Below are 23,559 nucleotides of genomic sequence, written 5' to 3'. Positions count from 1 at the left end.
CGACTCGACGGCACTTAACAACAACACAACAACAAGGTTTTCAATGGCTGATTTTTCAATAGATCACCAGGCCTTTCTTCCAAGCACCTTCCTGTTAACAGCTAAACACATTAAACATTTGTACCACCCAGGGACTCCTGCTCTGGATTCTAGGTAGGAGAAAATCTAAATGAGCCAATTTACAGCAAAGTGTGGGTGATGGACGACTGACATTTCCTTAACCCTCCAGGACATATTTACAGTTTTAAAAAGGGATTGCCCAGTTATCCAAAGGGGCTTTTAAGCAGTGGCTTTTTGGGGAGTGAAAATGGAGAGTAGGAAAGGATATGTGAGAAAGAGCCAGTGGGATGGAGCAGATACAGCAGACCAGCCAGCCCAGAATCCACTCCGATGCAAGATGATGATGATGATGATGATGGTAATGATTTTTAAATTGTTTTGGGTACAGATTTACAGAGCAAAATCTGTTTTACATTCAGCAGTTCGTGTACATTTGATTTCATGCCCTGATTACCATCCCCAACCCTAACCCACTCTCCTCCTTTCCCTTCTCTGTGACCACTCTCTCCCATGCCCTTCTTAACTCTGCACTCCTGTCTGTCCAGCTTTCCCTCTATGTGAATGTTGCCCCTCTGGTGTCCCATGGCTGATTGTTCTAAAGGGTGTATCTCCCTAGAGTAGGTGAGTGCATTGCCCTGGGGTAGGTGTTCTGCATGTTAGTCTTTCTACTGTTGGGCGGAGAGCCAATCCTTGGGAGTGAGTCCTGTCGGGCTCCAAGGGTATCCCTGGGCCATAGTCTTGGGGGTTCCACCAGACTCCATCCGACCAGTAATTCTGGTCATTACTATGTTTTTGAATTTTGTTCCACATTTTTCCTCCCACTCTATCCAGAATCTCGTTTTGATCCCTTCCCAATGGTTGGCATTGGCAGCCGGGCACCATCTAGTTCTTCTGGTCTCAAGGTCCATCATATCCTTGGACTAATTGTTTTCAAATGCCCTTGATTTTCTTCACTCTTCTTCACTTCAGACAAGAGGAGACCATTAGCTTATACAAGATTCTTTACACAGTCACTGCTTTTCAAAAATTCTTTCAGTTCTCCACACTGGAAACCATTGAGTCTCAATAAAAATTAAGGTTTTCTCCTCATCCCATAGCAATTCCATCAATAGGAGAGGAGAAAGAAGGCAGTCACCCATTAACCAAGCTTGTATTTTTCACTCTCAGGCTGCATCTGCTAGACCACCTGGGAACGAGGCTGGAGATAACACCCTTTGGAGAAGTTTCCATTCCTTTCTTTCCCACTATCCTTATTGCCTACTCCACCATTTAGTCCAGAAGATTCTGATAATTATTCAGTGATTCTTAGCTGACATACAGCTTCACTTATTTTCTCAGGTGTTCATATTACAATGTGAGAACATGCATAACCTTTAACACTTCATGTAACTATCTCTTATACTTTAAATGAAGAGGGTGGTTCTCCGACTTCATATCTGCCTTACCTTTTTGATCTCAGAATTATTTCTAATAGCTTCTCTTTCTAAGAAATGTGATAATATAAAAATGAATAATACTTTCACCTTAAATTAGCAAATACCATTGCTTTAAAAGAGTTGGAACTGAAATTGTTTCTAAGTCGTCTTAAAATCATAAAGTAAAACCATTCAACTAGTTTGATTCAGCTAAAATGTTGCTACTTCTCCTTTAAGAAAGGAAAAAAGTTAATAATCAACTGAAAATTAACTATCAAAACTTTTCACAAATATATGTATTCTTCAGAGAAGTTAAAATAAAATTTTTAACAAAATGCTTTTGGACTAGGAACTTAGCTTTTTTTCTTACATGTACCTTCTTCAAAATATAGTGGAGACAAAACAATTTGATTAATTAAGTTTATTGAGAAGACACAGAAGCCCCTATAAAGGTACTCCTAGAGAACTTGTAGAGTTTATGTTGGTTGGTGTGGCTTTGAACTGGAGAGAGACTGGGGTGAAGAGAGGTAAGGGGGCCATGTCAGGCACAGCCTGCCTGCCTTCACTGCCAGCCTTAGACTTCAGGATAAAATGAACACAATGGGCTGTCCCACATGATTGGCCTCCCAATGGGGTGCTTTATGAGTTGGTTCCCCTTTTTTGTTTTTATTGTAGTAAAAAATATGTAATACAAAATTTGTCACATTAACCATTTTAAGTATACAGTTCAATGGCATTAATTACATTCACAATGTTGTTTAGCCTATACCAGTATCTACTTCCAAAACTTTTTCATCACACCAAATAGAAACACTATACCATTCAGCTATAACTCCTCATCTTCTAAACCAAACTCACTGTCATCAAGTCAATTCAACTCGCAGCAACCCCTCCTTGGGTTTCTGAAGTGGTATCTCTACAGAAATAGATTGCCCAATCTTCCTTCCGAGGAGTGGCTGGTGGGTTTGAACTGCCACCCTTCTCGTTAGTAGTCAAATGCCTTACCACCTCTATTTTCTGTCTTGATGCATTTGTCTATTCTCGATATTTCATGTAAGTGGTATCATAAAATTTTTCCTGTTGTATCTGGCTTATTTCACTTACCACATGGTTTCATCCATTTTGTGGCATGTATTGGAATTTCATTCCTTCTTATGACTAAATAATATTCCATTGTATGTATGTACCACATTTAATTTATCCATTCATTTGTTGATGAAGACTTGGTTGTTTTTACCTTTTGGCTATGAATAATGTTGCTATGAATGTTCATGTAGAAGTATCTGTTGGAGTCCCTGTTTTCACTTGTGGGTTGCTTCCCTTTTAAAGCACCAGTTGGCTAAGAAATTGTCCCCTCCCCCCGCCAAATCTGGACTGAGGAAGGAGAAAATCTGAATGAACTAGTTGCTTACCAGCTGCAACTCCCAAGTCTGTGGGGACTTACGAGAAGCATGTATGATTTCACAAGAAAGTATTGTTTCTCAACTTTTAAAGAGCATCATTTTATAATTCATTGAGGTTCACAGGACTCCCTAACCCCACCCCCTCCAAAAAAATGCAAACAAAAAGACACCATACACCAAAATTGAACCCATTGCCGTTTGAGTCAGTTCTGACTCATGGCAACTCTGGTCAAATATATATTAATAAAGGGAACTAAAACTTTAGATTCTTATTTGAACAACATTACATGAATGCAAGATTTCTGTTGTATTTTAGAGCTGAACTGGCAAAACTAGTATCCCAGTTATTTCTTTATTTGTTACTTTGCTTCTTGGATGGGATACCAGATTTGGGAAGCATCTACAAAAAAGATTGAAGATCCATGGTTTTCTTTCATCTACCAGACATTTTTTAAGTGCTGATTTTGTGGTCAGAATGGGTGATAAAACCACCTTGCTTTGACCACTTTCTGTGAATCTAGGGGAGGTTTCTCTTCTTGCATTGTCAACTGGCTTAGCACCGTTATTTTCAAGAAGACTTCCCCACAACTGTTCCCAGTCTGGGGAAGGCTCACCCTTCAACTTTCAGCTCTAATTTGCAAGCAAGTTTATGTTTACTTGTTAAATTTCCCTTAACAATACTTTTGGGAAAAGATCCTCTCTGCATCTACACTCTTTTCTGAGAATGTAAGACAACTCATTTAAAGAGAGCCATCACCTGATTTATAAAGCCTTAGTAATGTTAGGAGCTCTGGTGGCATGGTGATTAAAGCATTTAGCTGCTAACCAAAAGGTCAGCAGTTCTAAACCCACCAGCTGCTCTGCGGAGGGAAGATGGGATGATCTACCCCCGTAGGGGTCACTGTGAGTAGGATCTGACTTGATGGCAGTGAGTGAGTTGTTTTTTTTAGTAATGTTTGCACAGTGTTTGATTTAGAATACAGGCATTCCCTCATTTTATTGTGCTTCAATTTATTGCACTTTGCAAATACTGTTTTTTTTTTTTTTAACAAACTGAAGGTTTGTGGCCACCCTGTGTTGAGCAAGTCTATTGGCGCCATTTTTCCAATAGCATCTGCTTACTTCATGTCTCTTTGTCACATTGTCACATTTTGGTTATTCTCACAATATTTGAAACTTTTTCATACTGCTATTGCATGCACACTTAATAGGCTACAGTTTAATCATTGGGAAACTAAAAAATTCGTGCAACCCACTTTATTACACTATTTGCTTTATTTATGATGGTCTAGAACGGAGGCCACAATGTCTCTGAGGTATGCCTGTATTGCTTGAAAAACATAAAGAAATTGTGGTACATCCATACAATGCAGTACTACTTAGCACTAACAAGGAATTGCCAATACAGGCAATACCATGAGTGCATCTTAAAAGCATTTTGCTAAGTGAAAGGAAAACCGGTTGCCATGTAATGGATTACAACTCATGGCAACCCCATGTGTGTCAGAGTAGAACTGTGCTCTATAGTTTTCAATGGCTGATTTTTCAGAAGTAGATTGCCAGGTCTTTCTTGTGAGGTGCCTGTGGATGGATTCCAACCTTCAGCTTTTCAGTTAGCAGTCAAGCTCATGGACTTTTGATCACCAACCTGAAAGTGGAGACTGGACTCATGTTATCTCTGCCTCTTGCTATCCTTCTGGCCTTGGGCAAATCACCACTTTGCCTGTTCCCATGATTCATTTACCAAAATAACAGAGATAATGAATCCAATGATCTCTTTCTCGTTCCCTCTAGCTGCAATTCTGAATCTTTATGAATCAGTGGGGGAAAAGTACAATGTTAATGAAACCAAACCAAACCCATTGTCCCCAACTCATGGGGATCCCATGTGTTACAGACTAGAACTGCTACATAGCATTTCTTTGGCTGTAATCTTTACAGATGCAGATCATCAGGCTGTTTTTTTTTTTTTAATCCCTGAGCTATCACTGGGTAGGTTCAATCTTCCAATGTTTAGGTTAACACTTGAATGTAAACTGTTTCTGCCACCCAGGCTCCTACAATGTTAATAGCCCTTTAATCTTAAAGAGAAAAGGATACCTGCTTTTGAGAATGAGTTTCTGACATAAGCCTTAGGGTGCAATGGTACTTGGCTGCTAACTGAAAGGTTGGTGGTTCAAACACACCCAGTGGCTCCAATGGGATAAAGACCTGGCAATCTGCTCCCTTAAAGATTACAGCCTAGAAAACCCTGTCAGGCAGCTCTATTCTGTCACATGGGGTACTAGAAGTCGAAAATTGACTTGATGACACCTAATAATAACAACCAAAAAAAAAAAAACAGCTCACTGCCATCAAGTTGATTTTGACTTGTAGCAATCCCCATTGGATTTCCGAGGTGGTAAATCCTTACAGATAGCCCAGTCTTCCTTCCATGGAGTGGTGGGTAGGTTTGAACTGCCAACATTTTGGTTAGCAGTCAAATGCCTTAGACACTGTACCACCAGAGCTTCTTAACAATAACAAACCAAACTCACTGCTGTCAAGTCAGATCCGATTCACAGCGACCCCTCCTTGTGTTTCCGAGGCAATACCACTATGGAAGTAGATTGCCCAACCTTCCTTCCAAGGAATTGCTGGTGGGTTTGAACCACCAGCCTTCTGGTTAGCAGTCAAATGCCTTAGGCAGTACGCCACCAGAACTCCCTAACAATAACCAGGGGAAGCCAAATTCTAATAGCCCCACAGAGTGGTGGGAACTCAAGGAAAAAAGGACAAGATGAGAAACTTCTGCTCACCCAGAACATTAAAAATAATAATAAAAAGAAAAAAAAAAAAAAAGAAAGAAATGGAGGTGGGAACAGATTAAAAGGCCTTAAAAAAATTAGAGTCTATCTTACCAGAATTTCTTTCACTTCAGAATGAAGGAACAGTTGAAAGCAGTCAAGACTTGGAGAACCCTGAACTGGAACAGCTTGACAGTCTTGAAAATCTTTCCCCCAGCAGGTAAGACAGCAGAATCCATTTGTAGGAGTCATTTTTATCTCCTTGGGAGTGGGAGGTAGGGGGTCATCTGTTTTATATCACATTGCTTTCCTAGATAAAAATCACACACTGATTCTAATACTAATCTTCATTTGTATCTTAAATCTGAGAACAAAACTCATGAATCTCACAAAAGCAACAAGCAAAAGAGCTAAAAGCAACCATCTTATAAACCAAGCTTCTAAGGATACCTGTTGCCAATTCCAACTCACAGTGACCCTACAGAACAAAACAGAATGGCCCCATGTGGTTTCCAGGGCTGTAATCTTTACAGCGGCAGGCTGCCACATCTTTCTCCTGCAGAGTGCCTGGTGGATTCAAACTGCCAGCCTTTGGGTTAGCAGCTGATCACTTAAGCACACCACCAGGGTTCCCCTTTTAAGGATAACTAGTTGCTTTGATTACCTAGTGCTGCTCTAACAGAAATATACCACAAATGGGATAGCTCGAACAAACAGGAGTTTATTCTCTTACAGTTTGGAGGCTTTAATTCTGAGTTCAAAGTGCCAGGCTCTTGGGGCTGGGTGAAAGACCCTCAACCTCGGGCTTCAACTCTGTCTCCTGCTCCTGGCCCACTGAAGCTGGAGGCTTTTCTTCACTCAGAAAGCTACTGGCTGCTGAGGCTGACGAACCCAAGGTTGACAAGTAAAAAGGCACAGTCCCAATGTTACCAAACAACATGGTAGGCCACTAACTTAAGACCGGGAGAAGTCCCAAAATTGGCAGGTCATGGCAGGCTATTGAATAACAACTTGGCTACGTGCAGAGTTCAAGCATGCCAAAAAGCTGAAGACCCTCCTCAAAGCTGCTTCTTATATACGGGAAGCAACCCACATCCCTAAAGCAGCTACCCAGCTGCTCCAGTAGATTCCACCATGGAGTTAATTACCAATCTCACCATGGGGAATAACTACATCTAGCTGCCCAGACACTCAACCAGGCCCAGCCAAGCTGACAAAACCTTAACTACCACACTGATAGTTAAAAAAAAAAAAAAGAAAAAGAAAGACTATCAAAAAAATAGTAAGGGTAAATTAACTTTAATATTGATTGAATTATGGGTTTAAGAGCACTTAAAGGCTATTGGTTCCCAAAAGACATACTTTATACAAATCTAATGCTATTTTTAGTGTGCATGCATGTGAATGCTATGTAGTTCAAATTTGAAGTCTGAATTAAGAAGGTAAAAAACCAGAAGAATGAGGAGATAATTATTATTATTTTTGTATCTTCTTTGTACTCACAGTCCATTATTACTGCTATTCCAGCACCATCACATTGTCTGTACCCACATTTAACCTGTGAGCTGCTTTTGTCCCCAGCTTCTATCATAATGCTTGGCTCTTAGCAGGCACTCAAAAACAATCAAACAAACAAAAAACAAACACATCTATAGAATGAATGAACAAACATCTTTAGGAACTTGCCCTTGACTAAAAGCCAGTATTAGTTTAAGCAGACTGCTTTATATTCTTTCACTTTAAGGTTTGCTCAAGAAAATGTATGTGGAGCTCTTACAGATTGAACGGTATTCTTGAGTTACAGTATATGACCCAATCCGGCATATCTGAAAGTGAGCTTGTGCTTAGAGAAGTTGTCTCTATGAAATACCATTGGTGATGTGTTCTGTTGTTTTCCTTAGTGAAAGTATCTTTTGGGATGTTTCCATTACTAAAACCCATGCCTACTTTTATCATTCTAAGTCTTAGTCAGGAGCTCTGGTGGTGTAGTGCCTAAGGTATTTTGACTGCTAACCAGAAGGCTGGTGGTTCAAACCCACCAGCCACTCGTTGGAAGGAAGACTGGGCAATCTACTTCTGTAGAGATACTGCCTTGGAAACCCAAGGAAGGCTTGATATGCATTGAATCATCAACTGGGTCCTTTAAGTCATTGATTAATGATTATATTAATTTACAGCAGAACATTACATCATACTGCTAATGAAACATGCAAAGGGGAAAAGTCATGGCATGAGACAAAAATATCTTTATGCTTCTTGGGAAAGAACTTTTAAGAAATGGCAAAATTAGCAAGGGGATTAAACAGGAGATAGGTGAATCTGTAACACTGCTGGTTCGTTTTCACCACTAGCTTTGAATAAACACCTGAAGACCACCAATTTTTGCTTTCACAGTTAATCTGTATTTCCTTATTAACTATATTTGAAAAAACGATTTGGAGTACTAAGTGATTACACTGTGCAGAGTCCCTACCTTCAGAGCTTACATTTTTGCAAGGTAAAAAACACAAGACAATTAGTAGGTAATATAATATATGTGATTAAGTATGTATTGTGCAGGAGGACAGGAGGATATGAACAATGAAGGAACAGGGTCACGGATGGATTCCCAAGAGTTCAGCAGGTATCCTTAACTTACTCAGTCTTCACAAAAACCCCATGAGGATTCCCACTCTTTAAGTGTAGACTGCACAGTGGCTTCCTTCCAAAGGGAACAGTATGGAAAAGGGGGAAGTGATTTCTCGTAAGCAGAGCAACCTGATAAACACTAGCCCTGCCAGATGATCAAGGTCAACATCAACAGTGATAAATCGCGTTAATAGTATGTACCGCTGATAAGATGTGATGAGAATTGTACTTCGCCTCCTTGGTTAAAAATAAAATAAAGATTTTATTTTAGGTATAGAATGTAGACAGTGTTCCCAGCAAGGGAAAGCAACTTACGCAGGTATGATATTTATGGTGGATAATAGTGATGCTGGGAAAAATAAAGCTACAGGGATTGAAGGAGGAAAGGAAGATTATGTAGGGTCTTGAAACCCAGGTAGAAGAATTTATAGATTTGATGCTGGAGGCAGTAAGAAGCCTTTGAGGTCTGGAGCAAAGCAGTAACCTACTGAAAGCTATGATTAGGACTCGTCTCCAGGCAGACTGCAAAAGTGATTAGAGGGAAGTCAAAGAGGCAGGTAACATTTCTCTCATTACTATAGAATGAACAGCATGGTATTTCAAGAGTTTTCTGGTCCCATTTGCATCACAGCTATGGTGTCCAATTAAGGTCCCCAAATATAGGCCAAGTTCATTAATTCTTCTGACTAATCATCATTTTAGTCCCAACTACAAACCCCAACCGTGCCTCACAAGTAAAAAAGTTCTACTACAACCAAATAATTCAGGTGAAGTTTTAAAATATAGAGAGATTGAACTACACTATAATCTATACTATACTAAGAAATGAGCAGCAATCAGGTGAAAAACGGATGACAGCAAACTATGTACAAATATACTGATGCACCAGACACTCCAAAGCAGACAGAAGACTATTCATGACTTTAAGAGACTGAGGCTAAATTTGAATCCACTTTTGGGCAGCTAATGATAGAAAATCGGACCTTTCCAAAGGGTGTACTGAGGTACTATGGCTACAGGTTCTTATTTCATCCTTTCCTGAACAACAAGCAGAGAACATTCCCCCACTTAGACATTCCAACACAAGTCATTTAACAAACAAAAGGCATTTTTAAGTGGCTCCACAATGCAGAAGGTACCATAATCCTCCATCCTGGGCACAGCAACAAGTCTGAACAGGAAAAGGACTAAGATCATAATAGTACATGCTTCTCTGACATTAAACAGAGAAAGGTGATTATATAAACACTGGGGTTCACACAAGAGTTTAAAAACCTTTGTGAAAATACACATCTGCTGACAATTTTTAAATTGTTTATTGGAAAGCATAGATTTATTTTTTAAATCCCACTAATTATTTTACCATACAAGAACAATCCAAATATAAATATTTAACTTTTTTTTTTTTGTATAAAATTAGTAGTAGGGAAGAAATATGCAAGTCAACCACAAGGTGAAAAGTTTTTAGCAATAACACTGAGTACATCCATCTTCTACACAAGTGACCATCAGGCTGATAGTGTGGGTTTGGGTTTTTTCCCCTTTATTGACATTTTTAAAAAGATAGTCCTGCATTGGAGCACCAAAAAGCTTTTTTTCTTTCTTTTTTAAAAGGTTAGAATCCTTTCATATTTACAAATACTTTCTGTTAATTAAGGAAGCATCCAGCAACCTCCTCTTTTTATAATAAAAGGAAGTGCCTTCACAGTTCCTCCAAATTTAAACCTGTTGCATCCTACTCTAAGCAAAAATAAAGAGTGAACACAGTTCAGAAGAACTCTTTCAGCAAATAAATAATTGTTTCACAAAAGTACTGCTGTAAACAAGATCATTTCCACATCTAGAGAGACACACTATATTTTCAACCAATGGCAAATTTAAACAGTTACAAATACACAGATACACAGGGTATATATATGGCCAAAAGACAAATGGCTCTTTAAGAATCAGCTAGCAACAATTCATTGTAAGTGTCTCTTTTCAAAATGTGCTTTGGTTCTCTACAGTTTTAAAAATGGGTCAGAAAAATTAAATTGTAATGATCAAATATCCCTGAACCTACTCTGAAAGTAACTACAACCTAGCATGTTTGATGCTATTATCTGAGCAATGTAAACTAAACAAAAGCAAACACACTGCTGTCCAGTCGGCCCCGACTCCTAGCGACCCCTCCTTGGGTTTCTGAGGCAGTATCACTTTGGAAGTAGATTGCCCAGCCTTCCTTCCGAGGAGTGACTGGTGGGTTTGACAAGGCTCAATTTCCAAAATAGAAAATAAATTAATAAAAAATGTCTGTAAACATGAAAAAGCTGCCTGCTAGATTATAAATATCATCATCCAGTTGTGTATTCTGAGAATTCTTTTGTTTTGGGTTTCAGACATCATCTTATTAAAGAGGCATCTTAGATTTTCTCAACAGGCCTCTCTGCAGCCAAAGGTTTTATACTCAGTTCAACTGCTTTTTGCTGCAGTCACTATTTTGGCTTTTGTCTAACCCCCTGACAATAGCCATCACCTAGTTCTTTGTACAGTGAGGGAAGGTTGTTTGCATCATGGCCACATGTTTATCCTGCTTTACAGAATACCTGTAACTGACTCTATTAGATTCGCAGCCACAACTCTCTGAGTACAAGGCCTACACAGCTTTACGAATGCTTTACATCTCATTCCCGTGACTTTTCTTACCGCTTTTCAGTCTGAAGTAATTAAAACATGAAGATCACCTATAAAGGTTACTTTAAGGAAAGAATAGATTTTTGTAAAGATACTTTGGCTTCGAATTGCTGAATACTCTCAATTAAAAAAAACCTGAACTTGGAACAAAGTACTATGGTTTGTGAGACTTCGCTGGGAAGAGGTGGGCTAATTTTAGTAAACATTACAATGATTTAGACACAAAAGAATTTTATAATTATGTAGAAAAATAAGCTTTTAATGTTCTCTTTCCCTTTGAAGCCTTTTCCATTACTGTACTCGTCTATGGAAACTACATTTAAATAATTACTTTACATACAGACCAATTTTGGATATTTAGAAACCAGTTGAAAATTCACTAAATTAAAATCAGCTTATTTGAATTAACTATCATTTCTCTCTAGGAAAGGATGTTATGGGTAGCAAACTGCCCATGTTCTGTGTTACTTTCTAATATTCAGAAAAAGTCACGTAAAGAACCACTTAGAGCGGAGTTAATGGCTATTCTCATATGTCACATTAAGCTTTGGAATAAAATACATAAACATATTTTCAATGACTCCAACACTATCTTGGTACAATAGCTAGACAGATATGACAATAAGGGACTTGGCCATTTGTAATGAAATGTATACACTTTTCTAAATCTCCTCTTAATAATAAGAGATTTTTTTACCAGATCCATGTACTTTCTTCTGTGCCAGCACTCCCTCTCCCTGCCACCTCTGCCAAATGCTCTTTAATAAAAAACTTGTATACCTGGTCCAACAAAATATTCAGTTCTTTGAAATGCTGTACTATACATTCACTTGGTATTTTCCAGAAGCAGTTATTCTAACACCACAAATACACTTTGGCATTGAGAACCTGAATTTCCCTTTATTTTTGTTTTCATTCAAAATATAAATCTTTTCTTAATGTAAATCCCCTGGAATGAATTTAGGCAATGAAGTAGGTAAGTTGTATTGATTAGCTTCTAGAATCAAAGAAACATTCTGATAGTCTAGGCTTTCAAAATATTTCTTTGTTTTTCATATTCATTTCACCTAGGGTACAGACAAACATTTAAAGGTTTTCATCCAGATTTGGCTCAGTGACTGTGAAAACAGACATATTCAAGTACCATTACACAAATGCAGCCCTACAAGGGTAAGTGTTCACATAGCTCAATTTGCAAAGGAGAGCTATCTTAATTAACCTACAATATATGCGACCAAAAAAACCTTTTGAAATTGTTTTCACTTTAGGATCTGTGGCCTCCTTCCAAAGGTTCTGAAGGTCTTGTACATGTCCATGGGATGTCATCATTTTATCATAGATGCAGGGATGATAAGGAGTTTTACCTTCTCCAGAAAAGAACACATGGTATTGTGGTACTATCCCCATTTTGTTGGCACAGATGCCCATGAACACATCATCTATGTAAAGACTAGAGTTAAGTGTCTGTGATGCCTCATAGACTTTGGCAGTTACATCATTGGAGATCAAATAGGCAGCACCAGCAGTATAGTCAGGGTACGCCGGCCACTGGTACATTTCATAAGAGACATAGTATTTGCTCTTTTTGTCTCGAATCGGAGGGGCACCACGATGAACATGACCAATCCAAAAATCTTCAACACCAATTTGTTCTAAACTTTGAAGGTACTCAACAAGATTTGGCATGTGAATAAATATGTCATCATCAGCAGTCATGAAGAATTTGGCATGTGGGCAAAATGTATTTGCCCAATTGAATTGCAGAAGTAATTTAAGAGTAAGATTGTAGAAAGAATCAGCAAAGTCTTGCTGAATTATATCATTGTACACTTTATCTTCCCAAACCAGTTTCCTTTGCAATTCTTCTCTCCTCAGTGGGTTAGAAGGAGTCCCTAAAGCAAACAGAGTTTTGACGTTGGCATTAAGCTGAGACCGAACATACTCCTCGTTGCCCCACGTTTTTCTAATTGCTGAACGACGTTCATAGTTTTCAGGAGCAGTCTTCACAAATAGCAGAAGGAGGACGTCTTGCGCTTGACACTTCTCCTCATGGTTAATCAAGTACTGGAAGCTAGGAACATCCTCCGAGCTGCGGTTAACAGAGAGGGTGTCACTCACGAAGTCGTAGCTGTTTATGAGGTATCTGTAAGAGTAGGACTTCATATGGCTCACAATGTGGTTATCAAACGGTCTCCAAAAAAACATGAGGCTTAGTATAAAACAAGTGGCAAAAAAACGAACACACTGCCATTTTCTGACCCTCCTGCTGCTAATAAACATCCTGAATCCCATGCAGGTCGACTTTTATTTAGGATCAGTCTTAACTGGGCACTTCCTTCTTCCAAACCATAGAACTGTGTATTCTTTAGAACAGATGTCCATCTTAATCCAAATCGATACTTAAAAATGAAAAAGGAGCTTCTTCTTTCACAAGTTATGGAACACCGTGTAGGATGAAGGCACTGGCATATCAAAGTCTCCCCACACCGGCATCCTTTGTTGAGTGCGGTGATCCACCTCATGCAGCTATCCCATGGACTTCCTTTTGTGAACTCTAAATGAGACCTACTGGAGTCAATAAAGAGAAAAGATGACAGCAAATGAGTTACTTAGTTAACAAAAAGAAACAAACTACTCCTCATTTTTTAAAAACCAAATGTAACCTGAGTGATCTGGACAAAGGGTAATAAGGCAATTAGGATTTAGCAGAGTGCATACAGCTGCATACATTTGTACATTGGGTCACTGACTCAGAGCCCACTGGATGGCACCAACTTGACGGCACCTGGCAACAACAACTACAGCAACCCATATCTTTAGGAAAGCATAGGGAATAAGAAAGAACTATACTGTCTTCCCATTCAGAATACAGGGACCCTTCTCTCCTCTCAGCCTTTACAAAAAAAAAAAAAAAAAAAAAGCCTCCAAAATGGCTATCATCCTGTATAGTTAAAGTTGTGATTTTTCAAGTATATTTATATCCATGAATCTATTGGCTTGAATACAGTCAAGAGGAAAATAGCTATGTAGTACAAGGCAGAATGCTGGATGAAAATAAAGTTCATAGCAGTAAAAAAAATCTAGTAAAGCTTGCCTCAGGAATAAAAAGTTTTGTTTTTTTTTTAATCCAAGTTCAAAATCAAGGAGTCAAGACATGCTTCTCAAAAGGCACAATCCTAAAGAGAAATGGAGTTCTGATACATGATATATGTATGACGTGAGGAACCTTGAAAACACTATGTTCAGTGAAATAAGCCAGACACAAAAGGACAAGCATTATATGATCCCACTCCCCTGAACTATCCAGAGGAGGCAAAAGCATAGAGACCAAAGTAAATTAGAGGTCACCAGGGTCTGGGGAAGGAGGAAATGGGGAGCTACTGTTGAACGGATACAGAGTTTCTGTTTGGGGTGATGAAATAGTGGTGATACTTGCACACACCTCCCAGGAAAAAAAAAAAAAGAACACTAACTCTTTTTAACCAAAATTTTCATGAGCCTCAAATCTATATAGCTATCTTCTTTCTGTAATTTTTGATTTAGAAACTCAACAGGCAGCTCCCTATTAACATGTACAAAACTGGGAAGCAGCAGCATTTAGCCAACAAGCACTGTATTTACAGATGGGCAATTTGGACACCAGTGCTGGCTCAGCTACTTACTATCTGATGCATTGTACCATGTCTCTGAGGAGCTCTAGTGGCGTCGTGCCTAAGACATTTGACTGCTAACCAGAAGTTGGTGGTTCAAACCTACTAGCTGCTTTGCAGAAGAAAGATGGCGCAATCTACTTCCGTAAAGGTTTACAGCCTCAGAAACCCAAAGGGGGTCGCTGTGAGTTGGAATCAACTTGATGGCAGTGAGTTTGGTTTGGTTTATCATGCATCTGAGCCAAAAATTTGAAAAACTGGGATGATACCCTTGAAAGTTTTTATGCAGATTAATTGGAAATACACATAGATATATAGAGAGCCAGGTAGACAGAAAACTACCAAGCACACAGGGAATACTGAAATGTAATTTCTAACCCATTCTACTCAAACCAAACCAAACTCACTACCATCAAGTCAATTCTGACTCATAGTGACCCCATTGAGTTTCCAAGGTGGTAAATCTTTATGGACGCAGATTGCCTCATCTTCTTTGGAACAGCTGGTAGGTTCAAACCACTGACCTTTTGGTTACCAGCCAACTGCCTTAATCACTTCTCCCCTAAAACGTGCTGTTTCCATTTTCTCTTCAGCTATGCCTGATGGCACTTCATGCATCTAAGCCAGAATTCCTAAAGTCTTCCTCTTCCTCCAATCCCAAATCCAGCTGTTTAATCCTATGGATTGCTTCTTCTCATTCTCTCTTTCCCATACATGTCCTCATGACTTCTTACCTAGACCAGTGCAGCCAACTAAATGAGCTTCTGGCCAGCCCACCCTCCACCCCACGATCAGTGTGACTAAAACTCAGATTTAACCAAGACACTATCTGAGCTCTTTACACCCCTTCAGAGGTTCCTCACCATTAGTGATGGGGTGAGGTCTATGTTTTGAATTCAGAGGGGTAAACAGGACCCCTTGAGATCTGCTTTTTCAGGTACTCCATTATATCATTTGACAAAACCAATTTTTTTGGCTGAAAGTACAGCCCACTTGCTATTTTATACACTTCGGCCTTTGCACCAGCAATCTTGTGGCCTGGTATGCCCTATTCACCCCACCTCTGAGTTCTCTTCCTAAGTTCTACCAGCATCCTTCTCTGGGAAGTCTGAATTAGGGTCACTCCAGCCTCTAAAACATGTTTTTCATTGGTACTTCCACAGCACCTTCTTACAATCCATCTTCCTGTAGTGAGATTTTTTATTTAACTGCATCCCTTAAACCATGAACTCCTTGAATGGTAGGCATGATGCTGTAGACACACTACTCTCAGCACCTAAGTCAGCACCTGAGACTTAGTAGATGTACTAGTGCAAAGAACCTCCTGGTCACTCGGGAAGAACTGAGGGGGGGGGTCAGGATGCCTAGCCAGGTACCACCTCAGATAAGGTCCATGTCACCACTGCCATGTACTATCCATTTCTTCCCCCACAAGGAGACAGCCTCCTCCCTTCCTCAGATTCTGTCCCCAGTGCTTACAAGTAGGACACCTTCTTGCCTGGAAAAATAGGCCCTCAGGTTGATAGATCAGTCTCCTGGGCTTTCTAGATCCTTGAGAGGGAGAGGGTAACACAGGATCCTTATAACCAACACAGTCCACAAAGTCCAGGCTGGTTGAAAGCTGAGCCCACAGAACAACCCCCAGGGCAAAGGTCCTGGCTTTTTGCCCAGAGAGCTCGTCTTCAAGTCCCCCCAACACACACACACACACACACACACACACACACACTTTGCCCCAGACATGAAGCCAGGTGTACAGTAACAGCGCCCAGCCTGGCTGTGGAATCTCTTTCCCTACATTAGGAAGGTTCAGCTTTATTTCCCAACCTGATTCAGCTCTATTTCCCAACCCCTGTAATCAATCCTTGTTAGAGTGATAACTGCAAAGACCAGGTATGCAAAAGGTCCAAGGAGGACAGGAGATTAGAGCTGATCCTGCTGAGATTTTGTCCAGAGATCACCAGACTTTGTCCAGAGCTAACACTTTATCTTCTTGGGTACAGATTTTATAATTGTGTGTTCCAATAAGGAAGACACAACCAGGATTTTTTTTTTTTTTTTTCAAGAACAGAGAATGTACTGAAAGTAATAGGTATATTATTTGTGAAACAGAGTTTTATGTAATGTGTATTCAGGGCTAGAATGTAAAATGTCATTTTTTATTGAGCTTCACCATCCAAAAGGAAAGAAATACTGCTACAGTGGATAGATCAGTATAAGCAATATTCCCCCTTGGGTTGGCCAGTATTTCTGGACTGGACGGGCTAAGGAGGGTGAGAAATACAGCAGGAAGCATCAGTTTCCAAGAGTGGCATCTGCCTACACTTGGCAGTTACTCATTCGGGAAGGCCATTTTCTCTCAGTCTTTCACCACTGCTCACCTAGAAAGCAAGACCGAAATTGCTTTCTACCTCCTCCACTATACCCTCGTAAAAAAGTAGGGGCTTAAACAGAGGCAGCAGAATTCTTAACAAGATTTTAAGACAGCATAGTATTGCAGAACTCCAGGAAATTTCTCAATTGGAACGAATCTGCAGTTTCTACTCCAACAGACCCTGACAGGAAAAGAAGGATGAGCGTAACCTTTGAATCCTGGTGATCACAGGCAAAGCTAGTTTCCTATTTCTGAGCATATATGCTCAGTATGCTACAATACCAGCTCCATTTGCATATTCACAACTGTTTACATTTCTGAGCTCCTTGCTAGACTCTCAGCCTGAGTGCTGCTCTTTTTCACTTTTGAGCTCCTCCAGCATCCACCTGACCCACAAAAGGCCTAGTGTCTCTATAAAGACTCAGGGTCTATCACTTAATAGGTCGGTGTGCAGTTGCATTAATTTTACCCACTCTTCCTCAACACATACCTTATATTCATATCTATCTATCTATCTATCTATCTATCTGTCTATCAATAGATAGATAGATATGTTTAAACTGTTCTCAAGATTCAAAACTGTTTTCTGAAAAAATGACAAATAATCCATCATAAAGCCAACAACCCACATACTTATTTACGTTCAGTACAGCATGTGTAGTTCTAAAGCTGAAATCTCTTCATTCTCAGCAGATTGAACTGCTTAGCCATTGTTTACATCAATTATAATCAGATCTCACTGATAGAGTTGATCTCCTGAGGGGAAGATTTAGGAAGGGTGAAGTACTCCTCCATATTACCCAGCTTCACATTTGTCACAGAAGAACACCCAGCTCTCCCAAATTCAACCGCAGTCACCAGAAGGTCTTTCCCAGATGAAAGCAAAGCTGACCTTCTTCTACATGCATTAATTACAGCTAGCAAGGCTGCACCCATGCTGACTTTCCTGAAGGAGACTAAGCAGCATGCAGTTGGCGCTCACTCATCTGGTTTGCACTGTGTCTTATTTAAAGCACATATTCTGGTTTCTGAATTCAAAAGGCAGGGAAGGGATGGAGAGAAGCCCACAAGCTGCCCAGTCTACTGAAAGAAAATGCTGGGCCTTTCAGGAAACAAAGCGATCGCAGTAATGAATGCAAAGCTCAGCAACCATCCACACAGACAGCTGTGGGCACAGGCTCCTTTGTGTGCCTGCCGCGTGGCTCAGCGACTGGCCAACAGCCTGGAAACTCGAGGGTTGTCCCTGTTTGGGGCCAGATTCATTGTGTAACCAAGGGCAACCTTTACCTTGTGGTTTAATCTGCAAATTGGGGTACATACCAATGAAGTTTTACTGCAGGGAAATAAAAATTATAGATGACTTCTGGACCTGCTGAAAATATGAAGCATGAGAGAGAACAAAGAATTGCTCAGAGGGAAACATGCAAATCTTTAGAATATAGGTTTGCTTTTATTTGGTTTTGGGAAGAGGAATAAGTATTGCTAGTATTCTCTTTTCTAACAGATAGAAGTTGTCAGAACACTAAAGAACAGAAGTAGAAGTAGGAACATCAGATAAGAAGGTGATAGGCCCCACCCCAAATACTTTTCAGTCTGGGAGCTGTGCCTCTCACTTATTCAAAAGAATTTCATTTTCACAAGAGAGCTTGTTAAACTTATCTGGAAAAACTAGAGTTGGTGCATAAAATGCCTCAAATTTCCTTATAATGACCACTTGTTTTTTTCTATTCCAGCCTTGCTGAATCTTGTTGAATCTACTTTTGTGATCCTAAAATATAGGCAAAATAATTCTAACTCATAGTGACCCTATAGAACAGAGTAGAACTGCCCCCATAGGCTTTCCAAGGCTATAATCTTTATGGAAGCACAGTGTCATGTCTTTCTCCCTCAGACTGGCTGGTAGGTTTGAACCATCAACCATACAGTTAGCAGCTGAGTGCTTAACCACTGTGCTACCAGAAATCCAAAACCAAACTCACTGCCATCAATTTGATTCCAACTCATAGCAACCCCCACTGGATTTCCAAGACAGTAAATCTTTATGGAAGTAGATTGCCCCATCTTCCTTCCATGGAGTAGCTGTTGGGTTTGAACCGCCAATGTTATGGTTAGCAGTCAAATGCCTTAGGCACTGCACTCCTTCTAAATCAACCGTATTTGCTGAAATTTTAATTAAGATGACTAGGTCTACATTTTAATTGAGAGTTTAACTATCGCAGTTTCCAGTATTTCAATCCATCCTATAATTTCCGAGTATTAACTATGTCAGGACTTTTACTAGGCACAGAGGGAGATAATGACGTAATGATGTCTTTAGTCTCAAATTGTCAGAAACAGTCTAGTTGGAGTAAAGAGTAAACCACAGGAAAACACAGCCCATCATGGTAAGGTACAGCAGTGCATTGGGGCTCACCTGGGTGATACCACTCCAGGCATCACAGGAGTGTCCCTAGGAGCAGTGAGATCAGGTAGGCTTGGATTAGTTAAAGAGTTTTAGGGACCCTGAGGATGAACAGGATTTAGGATGTAAGTGGTTGCAGGAGGAGAAGCAAGGAAAGAGTTGCAGAATGGTGTATACTTGAGAGACGGGAATCTGTTTGAAAGCAGGGAGGTTGGGGCCTGCTTATGGGGAGCCTCAAGGCAGCAGGAAATCACAAGTGCAGCTGCACAGTTGTGATTGAAGCTGCAGGCACAAGGTGGAGCGCAGAAGGCCTGCAGATCAGGATACCAGTTGTATCTGCGCCTTGTATTGGTGCAGGGTGTGGTGAGGAAGGCCTAGTGCAGGGTGGTGCAAGTGGGGAGAGGAAGGAAGGAAGGGATAAAGAAGGGCAGGGCATTTCAGGGAAAATAAACATCCCACAGTGCCTGATGGATGACTTGGGGTGGGAAGTAGAGGAAGAGGAGGAGGAAGAAGAAGAGAAAAAGAGGGAGAATGAAACCTAATTCCAAGCATTACTGACAAAGGTCGGACAACTGGTCTCCTGGGTTAGGAGTGGGAGCGGGGACAGATCAGCTTCATATTTGTATTGACTTTGAAGTGTTGGAGACACAACAAGTTAGCCAAATCTAGTAGGTGATCAAGGAGCTCTGGTAGCATAGTGCCTAGGGCACTTGACTGCTAACCAGAAGGCTGGCGGTTCAAACCCACCAGCCACTCCTCAGAAGGAAGGTTGGGCAGTCTACTTCCATAGTAATACCACCTCGGAAACCCAAGGAGGGGTCACTGTGAGTCAGGTCCGACTCCACGGCACATAACGACAACAACAATAGTAGGTAATCTAAGCTGGAGCTAGACAAGATTGAAGATCGAAGTGGGAGTTATATGTATAAAGATGATATCATGGATTCTCAAGAAGTAGATAGGCTAGAGAACAAATATACTTAATGGAAAGAGAAGAGGGAGGAGCCAAAGAAAAAAAAAAGTAAAAGAACTATTATTAAGGTTATTTTATCAGAAAATGTAAATGGGGTTAACAAATAGGTAGAAGGAGACAGTCAGTAAAGAGGACAAACAAATCCCTTGTCATGGAGCATGGACGAGAGGCATTGACCCCATAGGTACCCTTGTGCTGGGAGCCACAGGAGAACCTAAAGATAGACCCAGCGGCATCTGGAGGTTGAGGCTGAGGTAGAAGGCACCTTCCAGGAAGAAAAGCAACAATGAATCTGATACCTGAAGACTGAGTATAGTTAACTCAAGAAAACAGTGGATTTTAATTTAAAAACTGAATAAATTTCATTTCCATCCATGTTTCTTAACCACTACCTCTGACTCTTATTGTAATATATTAGCAACATCTAACCCTAGAGAACAATTTAAAACCATGCAGTATCCCCTTGTTCTGTTTGAACAACTGCCTCTTGGTCCATGTATAGGTTCCTCTTGAGCACAATTAAGTGTTCTGGAATTCCCATTCTTCACAATGTTATCCATAACTTGTTATGATCCACAAAGTCAATAAAACACAAGTAAACATCTTTCTGGTATTCTTTGCTTTCAGCCAAGATCCATATGACATCAATAATGATATGCCTTGTTCATTCCACGTCCCCTTCTGAAGCAGGCTTGAATTTTTGGCAGTTCCCTGTTGATGTCCTTCTGCCACCATTTTTGAATTATCTTCAGCAAACGTGATATTAATGATATTGTTCAATAATTTATGAATTCTTTTGGAACACCTTTCTTTGGAATGGATATAAATATGGATCTCTTCCAGTCAGTCTGCCAGGTAGCTGGCTTCCAAATATTTTGGCATAGATGAGTGAGCGCTTCCAACATTACATGCAATTATTGAAACATGTCAGTGGTTATTCCATCAATTCCTGGAGCCTTGTTTTTTGCCAATTTCTTCAGTGCAGCTTGGACCGCTTCCTTCAATACCATCCGTTCTTGATCATATGCTACCACCTGAGATGGTTGAATGTCAACCAATTCTTGTTGGAGCAGTGACTGTGTATTCCTTCTATCTTTTTTTTTATGCTTCCTGTGTTGTTCAATATTTTGTCCATAGACTCCTTCAATATTTCAACATGAGGCTTGAACTTTTTCTTCAGTTCTTTCAGCTTGAGAAATGCTGAGTGCATTCTTCCCTTTTGCTTTTCTAACTCTAGCCCTTTGCACGTTTCATTATAATACCTTACTTTTTCTCCCCAAGTTGCCCTTCAAAATCTTTTGTTCAGATCTTTTACTTCATTTCTTCCATTAGCTTTAGCTACTATCTCTCTGTTCAAAAGGAAGTTCCAGAGTCTTTTTAGGCATCCATTTTAGTCTTTTCTTTCTTTTTAATGACCTATTGCCTTCTTCATATATCATGTCCTTCATATCTTCCCCCAACCCTCCTGGTCACTGATGTTCAATGCAGAAGAATCTATTCTTCAGATGTTCTCTGAATTCAGGAGGGATATACTCAAGGTCATATTTTGGCTCTTGTGGACTTGTTTTAATTTTCTTCAGCTCCAGCTTAAACTTGCATATGAGCAATTGATGGTCTGTTCCACAGCTGGCCCTGGACCTTGTTCTGACTGATGATATTGAGCTTCTCCATCATCTCTTTCCATAGATGTAGTTGATTTGATTCCTTTGTATTCCATTTGGGGCAATCCATGTGTATAGTTGTCGCTTATGTTGTTGATAAAACATATTTGCAATGAATGAGTTGTTGGTCTTGCAAAATTCTATCATGCAGTATCTAATGTCATTTCTATCACAAAGGCCATATTTCCCAACTACCAAGGGTTCTTCTTTGTTTTTAACTTTTGCATTCCAATCACCAATAATTATCAATGTATCTTGACTGCATGCTTGGTCAATGAATTGTGCTCACAAGGGACCTGTAAGATAGACCAAGAGGCAGTCGTTCGAATAGAACAAGGGTATACTGCACGATTTTAAATCAGGAAAGGTGTGCATCAGGGTTGTATCATTTCACCATGTTTTTTCAATCTGTATGCTATGCAAATAACCCAATAAACTAGACTGTATGAAGAGGAACATGGCATCAGGATTGGAGGAAGAATGGTGAACAACATCTGAGATATTCAGATGACACAACCTTGCTTGCAGAAAGAGGACTTGCAGCACTTACTGATGAAGATCAAAGACTATAGTCTTCAGTATGAATTATACCTCAACATAAAGGAAACAAATATCCTCACAATTGGACCAATAAGCAACATCATGATAAATGGAGAAATGATTGACGTTGTCAAGGATTTCAGTTTACTTGGATCTACAACCAATGCTCATGACATATTGCATTGGGCAAATCTGCTACAAAAGAACTTTCTTTTTTTACAAAAGAACTTTTAAAAGTATTAAAGACCAATGATGTCACTTTGAAGATTAAGATGCCGCTAACCCAAATCACTATCTTTTCAACAGTCTCATATGCATATGAAAGCTAGACAATGAATAAGGAAGACTGTGGAAAAATAGATACATTTAAATTATGGTGTTGGCGAAGAATGTTGAATATACCATGGCCGGCCAGAAGAATAGGAGCTCGGGTGGCATAGTGCCTAAGGCATTTGATTGCTAACCAGAAGACTGGTGGTACAAACCCACCAGCCACTCCTTGAAAGGAAGATTGGACAATCTACTTCTGTAGAGATACTGCCTGGGAAACCCAAGTAGGGGTCACTATGAGTTAGGACCAACTTGACAGCAGTGAGTTTGGTTTGGGTTTTGGCTAGTAATGAACAGATTTGTCTTGGAAGAAGTACTGCCGGAATTCGCCTTAGAGGCAAGGATGATGAGACTTTGTCTCTCATACTTTAGTAGTGTTATCAAGAGGTACCAGTGCTGGGAGAAGCATATCATGCTTGGTAAAGAATGTTGTTGTTGTTATGTGCCATAGAGTCGGATCCAACTCAGAGCGACCCCTCCTTGGGTTTCCGAGGCACTATTACTACGGAAGTAGATTGCCCCATCTTCCTTCCGAGGAGTGGCTGGTGGGTTTGAACTGCCAGCGTTCTGGTTAGCAGTCACGTGCTTTAGGCACTATGCCACCAGAGCTCCTGCACTTGCAGTATAGTAAGTCCTTATGCTTAATAGCTTACACTGTGAAGCAC

General features: G+C 40.1%; 2 protein-coding genes across 2 annotated transcripts in view; one reads left to right on the top strand and one right to left on the bottom strand.

Annotated features, from left to right (window-relative positions):
* Positions 1 to 23,559, top strand: part of MCF2L2 (MCF.2 cell line derived transforming sequence-like 2) — a 334,093-nt gene that overhangs the window by 186,477 nt on the left and 124,057 nt on the right. Inside the window, exon 15 of the mRNA XM_007936022.1 lies at positions 5,799 to 5,884. Within this exon, the coding sequence (XP_007934213.1) occupies positions 5,799 to 5,884 (86 nt within the window). The remainder of the gene's footprint in view (positions 1 to 5,798; positions 5,885 to 23,559) is intronic.
* B3GNT5 (UDP-GlcNAc:betaGal beta-1,3-N-acetylglucosaminyltransferase 5) lies at positions 12,112 to 13,257 on the bottom strand. Its single transcript, XM_007935908.1, has one exon. It carries the CDS (start codon positions 13,255 to 13,257, stop codon positions 12,112 to 12,114), a length of 1,146 nt encoding a protein of 381 aa, XP_007934099.1.

The sequence above is a fragment of the Orycteropus afer genome, unplaced genomic scaffold, assembly GCF_000298275.1.
Source record: "Orycteropus afer afer isolate SDZICR_OR568_19922 unplaced genomic scaffold, OryAfe1.0 scaffold00032, whole genome shotgun sequence".
NCBI classification, from domain to species: domain Eukaryota; kingdom Metazoa; phylum Chordata; class Mammalia; order Tubulidentata; family Orycteropodidae; genus Orycteropus; species Orycteropus afer.
Note: the sequence above shows the minus strand (reverse complement) of the source record. Positions and strands in the feature narration are given on the sequence as shown.

Coding starts and splice junctions, on each gene's coding strand:
- B3GNT5 (XM_007935908.1), bottom strand. CDS start 13,257: ATGGGATTCAGGATGTTTATTAGCAGCAGGAGGGTCAGAAAATGGCAG.